This window comes from Protopterus annectens, chromosome 14.part0 (genome assembly GCF_019279795.1).
Source record: "Protopterus annectens isolate FY-2018-M chromosome 14.part0, PAN1.0, whole genome shotgun sequence".
Lineage (NCBI taxonomy): Eukaryota > Metazoa > Chordata > Ceratodontiformes > Protopteridae > Protopterus > Protopterus annectens.
The window spans coordinates 906,990,773-907,003,201 of NC_056748.1; the positions used below are offsets into that span (position 1 = coordinate 906,990,773).

The 12,429-nt window shown below is 47.8% G+C and overlaps 1 protein-coding gene across 6 annotated transcripts in view; it reads left to right on the top strand.

Annotated features, from left to right (window-relative positions):
- The window catches only part of IDE (insulin degrading enzyme), a 3,524,264-nt gene that overhangs the window by 3,445,867 nt on the left and 65,968 nt on the right, over positions 1-12,429 (top strand). For all 6 annotated transcript variants that reach the window (XM_044056694.1, XM_044056696.1, XM_044056693.1 and 3 more), the window contains one exon: positions 11,410-11,477. In XM_044056694.1, the coding sequence (XP_043912629.1) occupies positions 11,410-11,477 (68 nt within the window). The remainder of the gene's footprint in view (positions 1-11,409; positions 11,478-12,429) is intronic.

Here is a 12,429-nt window from a genome sequence, read left to right on the forward strand (position 1 = left end):
CCAGTACCTCCAACACTCAAAGATTATGGCCTGTTCAACACAGGAGGAGGCACATAAATTGGAAATAACTCATGGCAGGGCAAAATAGCTTACTAGCTTTCAAGGACAAATGGAACCCAGGGGTCCTAGTGGTACAAACAAACAGTACCACAGTCATGTGGTGTATGAACAGGCAGGGAGGCACGCACTCCTACCCCCTGTGCCATCTAGCCATGCAAATATGGGAGACAGCACAATCCCTAAGCCTGCACCTCATGGCACAATACTTGCCATGTGAAAAGAATATCCTGGCAGACCACCTCAGCAGAGGACTAACAGACCCCCATGAATGCCATCTCCATCCGGAAGTTTTCTACACAATAACAAAGCAATGGGTGGTCCTCAGGTGGGCATGTTTGCCAGCAATGGCAGTGCTAACCTGGAAAAGTACTGCACCAGGGCAAGACAGACATCTGCATGGAGAACAGATGCCTTCTCCTTCCCTTGGGCTCATCTTTTAATTTATGCCTTCCCACCTTTGCCCCCATTGTCTGTAGTGCTTCTGAAGATCAAGGAAGAAGGCCCAAAGACCATCCTGATAGATCTGGACTGGCCTAGGCAACACTGGTTCCCTCTCCTCCTCCAGCTCAGCAATCAAAAGCCTTTGGTATTACCACAGAGGGTTGACCTCCTCACCCAGAGCAAGGGGAGGATTGTGCACCCCAAACTACAGACTTTCAGCCTGGTTTATTCCAGAGCACCCTACCTTACCTTTAACCTGAGTCAGCAGGTACAGACCATTTTAAGAGAGTCTAGTAGGCCTAGCACCAGAAAATCTTACTCAGCCAAATGGAAGGATTCTCGATTTGGTGGCAGAAGCACTGGCTTCAGCCAAATGTTAGCATTCCCAACATTCTGGATTACCTAGCCAACCTAGTTGACAGAGTTCTCTCTTATTCATCCATTTAAATTCATGCCTCAGCCATCTCTGCCCATATCCCTAGTCATCCTCCAATTTATTCTCACCCTTTGCTGAAGCAATTTCTTAAGGGAGTTATTCACATTAGTCCCCCAGGAGGAATCCCACCCCTCTTTGGGACCTCAACATTGTCCTAGAAAAATTAACTGTGCCTCCTTTTGAGCCTGCAGCCTCTACCACCTTAAAGTTTCTGACCTGGAGAACAGCCCTACTACTGTTTATCACTTCAACTTCCATAGAGACAGGGTCTTCCTCAGAGCTAATCCTTCATTCATGCCTAAGGTGGTGACTAATGTGTCTCTAAATCAGGCCATTCATTTACCTACCTTCTTTCTCAACCGCCAAAACGGGGAAAAGATTACTGCACTCTCTGAATGTACATAGGATGCTATGCTTTTACCTGTACAGGACTAAATCGTAGAGGAAAATAGACCAGCTGTTCATTACCTTGGCCCCAGGCTTAGAAGGAAAAACAGTTTATAAACAGACTATTTCCAAGTGGATTTCCCACGGCATCTCTTTCTGTTACTGCCATTATGGCAAATAGCCCCCTGATTTGATTCGGACACGCTCTACTAGGGCCACAACTACTTCTACAGCATTCCTCAAAGGGGTTCCCACTAAGGACATCTTGGGAGTCAGGCACTTGGTCTTCTGTGCATACCTTCACTAGGCACTGCCACCTGGCAACCTTTTCCAAGTCCAGTACAGGCTTTGCATCTGCAATCCTGCAGGAAAACCTCTCATCTCCTTAATATCCTTCCACCCTGTCTAAAGCTTTGGGAATCTTCCCAACAGTCAAGACTGCAACAGCAAAACATGAAGAATATAGTACAGTTGTGTACACTTACCATAAATGTAGACGTTTGACTGTATTCACTGTTGCATTCTTACTTCCTCCTATCTACCCCCTCAGCCTACCAGGTGGGCTAATAGAATCAACCAAGAACCCTACACCTTCCAACCCTGGTTTGAGTCCTCTCTACCTTGGCCCACCTTAGGTACATTTGGGGTCTCCATGGAGCCACACTATCTTGGTCCTTCTAGGGAATACTTGGGGGCTTGTAAGCATGTCAAGAAAACACTGAAGTGATGACGAAGGCTGACTGCCTGTATACCTGAGCGTGCTGATGTCTGTAAGGACGTCCGCCAGCCTGGGAGGTGAAAACAGCTTTCTCTGGTAGTCGGGCCAGCCAAGGGCTTTCATGGCAGGAAATCCCAACAGTCGGGACTGCAACAATGAATACAGTTGAACATCTACATTTATGGTAAGTGTACACCACTGTACTTTTTTTGTTTTCTCCCCATCCTTAACCTATGCATACCCACCTAGGTGCTGTGAAGAGGCATGTAATGGACCATCCTCAGACAACATCCATTCACGTCTGCAAGGGATGTTTCATCCAACCATCACTGCCACTTCCCTCAGAGCATGAACAGTGGTATATCCCGTCTCTTCCAGCAAGATCATACTATCCAATGTATCCTTGAATGCACGACAACCCCTCCCACTACTACCTGGGAGAAGTGAGCAGGACACATCTCTTTACTCCTGCCCCCTTCCTACCTGACTCTTCCAGTACTAGGGCCAGTAATCATACCCTGGTCACGTGAGTTACAATCTGGGCTCCATTCCTGTGCGCCACAGAGCCAGGCTTAGCTAAGAAAATTCTAATGCACCAAACTCTCTGCTTTGTTCTTTGACTTTTAAATGGCTAGAAATTGGTTTTAGAAAATTGCAGGGGTTTACTGGGTGTTATGTATACTGCTTTGAAGAAAGTTTACTTTTTTGTCCTCCAGCTTTCATATATGCCCAGATATTGTTAGGATACTGTACCTTGTTTACCAGACTCATGTTTCCAATGCTTATCTGAGAGAATGCACTTGGATGCCAGCTTGGCCTTACATATCCCAGATGCTTCCTTTTAGTTGCACAGCCTTCATTCTTGAAGAGTTGTTTTTGAGGTTTTCCTTGCATCATACAGCTATCCAGAAATTTCTTATTTCAGAGATCACTTGGATCTCTGGCATACTTTTTGCAAACTATTAATGTCTATTTAAAAAATTGAAGTTTTTTGTGAAAGTCAGTTTCGAGACCTTCACCTGCAGAGTCACTGAAGTTCTTTCCTTGGTTACATAGTTGCTTTGCACTGTCTTTCATAAGAATAAAGGTGATCCATCTGAGTTTTTTCCTGATACAAACAGCCTGTAATTCTGTTCAGTACTTCGACAGCTTTCAATATGAAGGGATGCATACTGTAGACTTGCATTGACATCATGCAAACTTTTATCTGTCTACTGGGGCCTTCCAGTCTGTGTTGTATTTCTACATTGTGGTACATTTGTTACAGTAGTTTTCCTTTGCACTGTCTTCTAAAGATACTTTTTGAGAGAACTGCATAGCCAGTTTCTTGATATAGGAGATGGTGTAACTACAGCAAATAGCAACCAGGTTCACAAAAGGAATTACACTCATTTGTTTCCATTAGGTGATTTTTAAGGTTTCTTCAGATTTTGTTTGGAAGCTCTTTCCTAGTAACTGGGGCCATTTTAGAGAAGGGTGTTTCACGGTTGCCAGTGTAAAACGGAGGTCTGCATAGAATTGCTGATCTTGTATTTATCTATTATTATACAGGGACATTTTTAAAATTTTGTCAGGTATCAAGTTGTTATTACTATTATTATTTGCTTTTGGTCCTGATCACACTGTGACCATCAGGCCTCTCCTAGATGCTGTTTGACTTATTCATTCTCCCATGGTCAGGGACCCTGTGGCATTTGTTTTTTTCAGAGTAAGAGACGAGCATAAGGAGTGATGCCATCATCTGTGCAGTGGGAATCAGTGGGAGTATCTTCTTAGTGTATCATTTCCTCTGCGCATGCACTGGGCTTTTCCAAAGGTGCCTCACCTTATTCTAGAAGTGACAAAATTCCTTAATGTCTCCCTTCCTACCTTACAGGCAAGTATGTTTTGATCTTCCATCTTCACCTGGGATTGGGATTGGAGTGTGTATTGTGGACATGTGCTTCCAACCCTCCCTCCCTCCCACAGAAGGACAAGCAGGCTTTGCTTCACCACTCCTTCAGATTCTCTAGTCAGCTTTTATAACACCTGGACCACCGTTAGATCCCAGGATGTCTGGCTCGGAGTCAATGTTTTATCCCTCTTCTCCACAAAGCTAGCTATCCCATACCAAATTATTGAAAATGTTATACATAAACCTTCGTTAAAATTTATTCTATCATTTAGGGTCAGTTTTTTTTCTAAAATCAAATAATATGCAATAATGTGCAGTCTTCCTTACATCTCATTAATATGACAACTGGAAAAGCTTGTCTGTGGCTGTTTACTCCCTGACATTAAACTTTCACATCACTGTTTTATCATAGGAAATCACTACTGGTATGGTCTATAAGTGTGCAACAGCCATGATCTTTCTTTTCTGAGAATTTCCCTTTTCTTTCAAGTTTGTGTGATAGTGGAGTTGATATGTATAAGTTCAAGGGGTGTGGGGATTGCAGTCACCAAAAATCACTTCCTTGTGATTTTTTTTTATTAAGGTTGAGTTCCCAATAAGTCAAGTTCTTGTTGAGCTGGAATTTGATGATACTCGGGTAAAGTTGTATACCATAATCAGTATTTGCCATAAATCTCAAAACAGCATGATGTAATACTTCTGAATTATGATTATCCTTTTTAGAACATCTGTAATATGCAGTAATGTTACAAATGTAATTTTTTTGTCCAAAAGTTGTCTTAATTTGATAGACATAGTCTTAATATAATATAAATCTATCATTGTAACTGCTACAGTATTAGCTTGTGCCTTAATTCATTTTTATGTTAGTTTTTAGGCTGTTAATGGTTGTCGGGGAGCCGTATAAGAAACTATCCCTAGACAGAATATCAGTCCATCAGAGAATGCTTACACTCACACCCCTATAGGTAGTTTTGGATTATCATTGCTTCCCCTATGTTATGTTTTGGGGTGTGGGTAAAAACTGGAACAAGCAACAAAAACTCATGTGGCGGCAGAGGACATCATGACTCCAAACCCAAATCACCGTAGCCAGGAAGCAAACTGGACAGCCAATAAATGTGAGGGAAAATGATCATCAGTAGATGACTTTATTTAAAAAGTTGATCTGAAGTAGTTAACTTCATTTGGTTTGTAACCTGTGGGATGCGGATCCGATCTCGGATCCCAGCTGGCAACTTTACAAAGCTTAGATCCGAGCTCCTAGCTCCTCCCCTTACGCATAATCCCCTGCCAACCCTGACTGACCTCAGATCTAGTTTGCAGCGCTTCTGAACAGCAGCTAGATTGCGAGCTCCTGGTCTTTTGGTCAGATAAGTCCTTGTATCTTAAAATCTTCTCCTTAAACTTGTGTGATTGTGTTGTGTTGGTTAGGTTTCCCTTCTTATAACCTTACTTTATATAACCTCTTTAAATTTTTGTAGTCAAATTTTCCTCCCAATCCCTCGCTGGTCGTAGTCTGTGTGTGTGTGTTTAGTGTGTTTTGGGGCCTACTGAGTGAGTTTTCTGTAGGTAACATGTCTGAGGCCCCAAAACCAATATTTTCTAAGTGCACCGAGTGTGGCCATAAGCTCTCCTCAGCGGATGGCCACACTCGGTGTGTCCGGTGCCATGGGGTTGAACACCTCTCCTCTCGGTGTTCTATCTGCGCGGCGTTCAACCCCAGGGCACTGAAGGACCAGAGGTCAAAGCTGATCCTAGCGGGACTCTTGCCGCCGGATTTGGCTTCGGCCTCCGGTGCTTCTGCGGCCTCCTCCCAGGCTTCTGTGGCAGCCACTCCTGCCTCTCTCCCCCCGGCTGGGACTCAGTCTCCCGCTTCTGCGCCGGAGGAGAGGGAGGCCAGGAAAGAAAAAAGGAGGGAGAAGCACCAGAAGCGGCGGGCCGAGGCCTCCGCTTCGGCCCCCCGGCTAAGCGGGCTTCTCCCTCCACGGCTTCCAGGTCTCCTCCTTCTCGGCTCCGGTCTCCATGCTTCTCACCGGGACCTGAGGAGGAGGAGACCCGATCTTCGTCAAGGTCATCGAGGCGGCACTCCCGGCCAGCCTCGGTGGCCTCGTCGAGATCAACGTGTAGCCTTTCTGAAGCTGATTTGGACCGGGTGATGCGAAGGTTCATCCAGGCCCAAATGCAGATGGGAGTGCTCCTGCCCCCCCCTCCTCCGGGGGGAGCTCAACACCCTTTTTGCCTCGATAGCTCCTTCTCCGACCCGCTTCCCGGGTTCGGAGCGCTTGGAGCCGGACAGCGTTGGAGCCGGGGGTGGGTCGGCGCCGACAGTATCTGGTACTTAGGCTCCGACTCTTCCTTCGAGTTTACCGGATTCGTCCATGTCGGATCCGAGCTCTCGGAGCCGTGCTCTGAGCTTCGGATCCGAGGGGTTTAGTGTGCCTTCGGCTCCGTCCAGGTCGGAGCACACTGGCCCTTCGGATCCGATGGTCTCGGCGCCGGCTCCGATCCATCCATCGGATCCGAGTGAGGGTTGGCTCTCGGATCCCAGAGAGAGTGGCTCTCCCTCGGCCTTCAATGTGGTGGAGAGGGCTCTGTTGAGTGCATCCAGGCCCCCGCTCCCTGCTACGGCTTCATCCCTCACTCACTCTCGTTTGGGTAGGGCTTCCGTCGCCCGGCCACAGGGACAGCCTGCATTGACTTCTCAGGTCGTTCCCCTGGAACAAGACATTGCTGGTGAGTCGTCCTCAGACACCCCCCCCCCCGAGGATGTTCCTCACAAGCGGAAGTGTAAGATGAGGTACGTGGACTCCCCCGAGTCCTTGACAGAAGACACGGATTTGGATGAGGGGGAAGGCTCCCCAAGGTCACCCCCCGAGGATGTCTCCTTCGGAGACATCATGGAAATGCTTAGGATAAGAGGGGGGTGGTCTGCCCCCAAGGCTTCCTTGGATGAATCCGTGTTCGTGGAGGTGTTCGAAGCAGGCCCATCTACCTCTTGGGTGTCCCCTCCGGCTGAACCCTTAGTGGACCTTATCACTACTAGGGCGTGGAAGGAGCCGGACACTGTGGAGCCAGTCCCCAAACGTCCTGACAAGATCCTGAGCCCCCCGGCAGAGAAATCCCATTGGAGCAAGGGACCCCCCCGTAGATGACATGTTGGTGGTGGCAGCCACCAAGAGGGAGTTAGCCCAAGAGAGTCCCTCAGTCCATCCCTCGAGCAAGGAGTCTCGCTCGATGGACCTTCTCGGGAAGCGGGTCCTTAGTTCAGCGACCTTCACCGTAAGGTCCCTGAACTACATGGCACATGTGATTCGACTGCAGCGAGACCTTATCAAAGAGTATGCTGCATCGCCCCCGGAGTCCATGTTGGGGGAGGACAAACAGTTGTACTCCACTTGCATGGCCACTCTTAGGTCTATATCCAACACCTCTATGCGGCTTTTATCCCATGCTACAGAGGGGGCCGCTAGAGCCAGCGGAGCAGGCCTAGTTATGAGGCGCCAGGCCGGGCTCCGACATTGTGATTTCGCGGAACCCTTCAAGGCGTCCTTTGTGAATGCCCCCTTCGATGGTTCTGCCCTATTTGGCCAGACAGTTCGCGAGACTTTGGTCCAGATCGAAAAGGACGGGAAGACGTTGTCTGCCGTCGGAGTCTGCTTCTCTGCTCCCCAGAGGTCCTTCTCCAAGAACCAAAAGGGACAGAAGAAGATGTGGTTCCGAAAGTCGCAACAATCCCAGTCCGCTCCGGACTCCCAATCCTTCCGCAGCAGAGGACAGGGTGGACGCCGCCCTAGAGGCAGAGGGGACCAAAAGAACTTTGGGTCCAGAGAAGCCTTCTCTGATCTGCCCACGTAGCAACCCTGAGGGGTTGCCTGACTGCTCCACTCTGGAGGCAGTCGGAGGGCATTTCTTGAAGCACCTGGCAGCTTGGGAGTCCATTACAACAGACCGCTGGGTGCTTCGTATCATATCCAGAGGATACAGAATTCCGATTTCCTACATTCCCGACACCCCCGGACACCTCCCTGATGTTCCACCCAATCAGAGGGAGGCAGCAGCTGCGGAAATTCGGCTGCTTTTAGAAAAAGGAGCCATCCAGCACGTCCCCCCAGGCCAGTCCAGATCGGGTTATTACTCCAGGTTCTTTTTGATGCTAAAAAAGACGGGGGACCTAAGGCCCATCCTCTATCTTTCCCTACTAAATCTGTCAGTAACCAAAGAAAAGTTCCGGATGGTCACTCTTCAATCTATTCTCCCCCTCTTGTGGGAGAATGACTGGATGTGCTCCATAGACCTCAAGGACGCGTACTACCACATATTGATGGACGAACGGTCCAGGAGGTTTCTCCGCTTCCGGCTGGGAGCCAGTCATTATCAATTCAGGGTCCTCCCCTTTGGTCTCACCTCAGCCCACAGGGTGTTCACCAAGGTATTAGCAGTGATAGCGGCCCACCTGAGACTCCAGGGAATGCAGGTCTTCCCGTACCTGGACTACTGGCTCTTCACCGCCCCGACAAGGCATCTACTATGCTTAGCCAGGGACTACTTTCGAAACCTTGCTCCGCAACTAGAGATCACTATAAACTCGGACAAGTCCTCTCTCACCCCGACTCAGGTGATAGATTTTATCGGGGCCAGACTGGACACCAACAGGCAACTAGTCATCTTAACTCCCGACCGGTTGCACACTTTGAGGGCACGTGTGCGGGCCATCTTTCAATCTTCAAAACCTCCGGCGGGATTAGTTCTTAGGGCCCTGGGGTCCATGGCAGCCGCTATAAACCTTCTTCCCATGGCGTGTCTGAACATGAGGATTTTACAGTGGACTCTCCAAGTCCAATGGTCCCTTCATCAATACCCCTTGAGTCACCCCATTTCTCTCAGCAGGGCCTGCAAGAGGGCTCTTGTTTGGTGGCTTCAGTCGCCGGACCCCCAGGCGGGACGCCCCTTTGCCACGGCCCCCCTCTCGCCACGGTGACCACGGACGCCTCTTGTCTTGGGTTGCGGGGGGCATTATTCGAGCAGGACGGTCTAAGGCATGTGGAACGATTCGGAGACCTTATTGCACATAAATGTTCTAGAGATGAGGGCAGTGCTGTTGTCGTTGCAAGCACTTCAGAGCCTTCTGCCTGTAGTAACAATTGCAATCCAGACAGACAATATGTCTGTGGTATGGTATATCAACAAACAAGGGGTAACCAGGTCTTACCCACTCTGTCGAGAAGCCATGAGAGTGTGGGAATGGGCGATCTCCACCAACTGCTTTCTCATTGCAACGCACATTCCGGGATGGACCAACATCCTGGTGGACAGACTGAGTCGCACCATCCTTTCACCTTACGAGTGGCCCCTCAATCCTCGAGTAGCGAGTCGAATTTTTGCCGTTTGGGGGCAGCCCTGTTTCGATCTTTTCACATCTCCCTCAAACACGAAATGCAACAATTACTTTGCTCTCATTCCCCCTGCCGGGGAAGCCCCGAGGGACGCCTTGGTGCATGCTTGGCCACCCGGTCATCTCTATGCCTACCCTCCTCTTCCCCTCATGCTGAAACTTCTTCAGAAAGCCAGTCAGTTGGGGAGCAGGATGATCCTCATTGCCCCATTCTGGCCTTGCCAAGCTTGGTTCCCTTACCTCTGGTCTCATCAAGTGAATTCGCCCTGGATTCTAGATCCCCTTCCGGATCTAATCTTTCACCCCCAGGGGCTCCCACTTCCCAACCTGGCCAGCCACAAGCTAGTGGCTTGGCTGCTCCAGTTCCACTTGTAGATAGGACTCCCGGTATCTCTTCTCCAGTTAAAACTATCCTAGTAGAAGCGCACAAGCCCTCTACTAGGCAGGTCTATGGTACTAAATGGAAGCGTTTCTCTATCTGGGCAGAACGCCATAATTTGGACCCTTTTACAGCTACCTTGCCTGCGGTGCTGGACTTTTTTTCAGGTCTTTTTAATGGCGGAGCTAGCTCTTCTACAGTTAAGGTTCAGTTAGCAGCTATCTCTCTCATTACCATGTAGGTACTGAAATGGGTCCTTTGATTACTACAAAATTGTGCAAAACGTTCCTAAAGGGCACCTTTCTTCTTAGACCTCCAATAAAGGAAGCGGTACCTCCATAGGATTTGACCTTGGTATTACAAGCCCTGACAGCCTTTCCCTTCGAACCGGCGTCTTCAGTAGACCTCAAATATTTGTCTTGGAAAACAGCCTTTCTTGTGGCTATTACTTCAGCGAGGAGAGTATCTGAATTGCAAGCTCTTTCTGTGAAAACCCCATACTTAGCCTTTCACAAGGATAGGGTTTACCTCAGGACCAAGCCCTCCTTCCTCCCGAAGGTAAGGTAGTTTCTGAATCTAATATTAACCAATCTTCCTCCCGAAGGTAGTTTCTGAATCTAATATTAACCAATCTATCAATTTGCCGGTCTTCTTTTTTAACTACCAGAACAAAGGGGAGTACAGGCTACATTCTTTGGACATGCACAGACAACTTAGATTTTACATTCATAGGACATCTGGTCATAGACAATCCGACCAGTTGTTCATCTCCTTTGCCAAATTTAATCTAGGTAAACCGGTCTCAAAAGTTTCCTTATCGAGATGGATTTCACAGTGTATCATTACAGCGTATCAAAATTCCGGCAGGCCCGCACCTCAAGGAGTTTGTGCCCATTCAACTAGGGCTATGGCTACATCTGCTGCCTTTAAATCCAGGGTTTCCTTGGATGATATCCGTTCAGCAGCCACTTGGGCCTCATCTCATACCTTCATCAATCATTATAAATTGGACATTACCTCCAGAGGGAGAACTTCGTTTGGCTCCGCAGTGCTCCGGAATATCCTTCCGTGAAGGCCGCCCAAGGTTTAGGTAGCTGGGGACTCTGTCCCACAGGTTGCAGACCAAATGAAGTTAACTATTTCAGATTAAGAAGTTATGTACTCACCATAATGTTCCATCTGAGTAGGTAAACTTCATTTGTCTGCAACCGTCCCCCCCCCCCTCCGTCCCCCTGACCTTCAGATGTGTTTCATGTCATATAGTGATGTACCAGTTCTGATAATGTAGTTAGTTATCCACTATAGTGCTTACGGGAAAACTTGATCTGAGGTCAGTCAGGGTTGGCAGGGGATTATGGGTAAGGGGAGGAGCTAGGAGCTCGGATCTAAGCTTTGTAAAGTTGCCGGCTCGGATCCGAGATCGGATCCGCATCCCACAGGTTGCAGATAAATGAAGTTTACCTACTCAGATGGAACGTTATGGTGAGTACATAACTTCTTATTAGTTTGTATTATGCTGAAGGCAAAAGTATTATTCTGACGTAAAACAGATTTACTGGTATAAGAAGCCTTACTGCCTTGTGTGGTTGTTCAAGCTACTTGAGGTTTTAAATCAGACTTTTTTATGCTGTATTTAAAATTGTTAGAATAATTTCTGAAATGTTTATTACCCTTTTATTTACATAATTTACATTTTCAGGTCCAGTTGTTGGTGAATTTCCAAGTCAGAATGATGTAAATCTAGCACCAGCACCTTCTTTGTCTCAGGTAATGCTATCTTGACCGTTTGTCAATAATTTGTTTTAGAATATTTTCTTAATTTTAATGTTATATAATTATATGCTAAAAATTTATAATGAAGCATGTTCTTCTTTCGGCTTTTCCTGGTTAGGGGTCGCCACAGTGGAATTCCAGTCCGCTAATGATTGGCAGTAGATTTTTTACGGTGCCAAGGTGCCAGCTCGACGCCCAACCTTCAATGAAGGCACGCCCATTAACGCATGTCTTTCGAACGCCACTCGACCGTGGGGAGGACATGCAGATTCCATACAGAAGGCGCTCTAGCCGAGAATCGAATGGGAGAAACTCTTGCTGTGAGGCGACAACGCTATCACTGCACCACTTCAGCTTCTGCACACAGGAGTCTTCATTTAAGGACCAGACCAAAGTCCCACCCCCCACCCCCGGCCAACCAATCTGATCCCCACCCCTCTCAAATGTCCCTCCAAATGGGCTGGAACCTCCCATACTCCACAAAGGGAGAGAAGCCAGCAGAGCAAGTCTTCATGTGTTATATTCAAATGCCAACGCTAGCCGTCACTCCGCTGGCCTCCCTCCTACTGCTAAGTCCAAGAACCTCCAACCCATTCAAAAGGACACCCGAGAAAAATGAGAATCAGACCAGCCAGTCTCAAAGGGGGGAGTGGGACCCCGGTCTGGTTCTTAAATGCAATTAGTTGTAGTATGGCCTTGACTATTAGGTCCCGTGACATATCTGGCACATTAAGGGGAGAATTTGGAGGAAAATCTTACTCTGTGTTAATGGCTTGGTCTATCTAGGAGAGATAATCAGTATTTTCAGTATCAGACTGCAAAGGGGTGAAGATTTTGGCTGTTCAATTGGACACTAAAGAACCTAAAGCACTATGCTCATTAAGTGAGTGAAGAACTTTTTTTTTTTTCAGTTCAAGGGTCCAGAAGAAGTGAAGATCTTGTGACT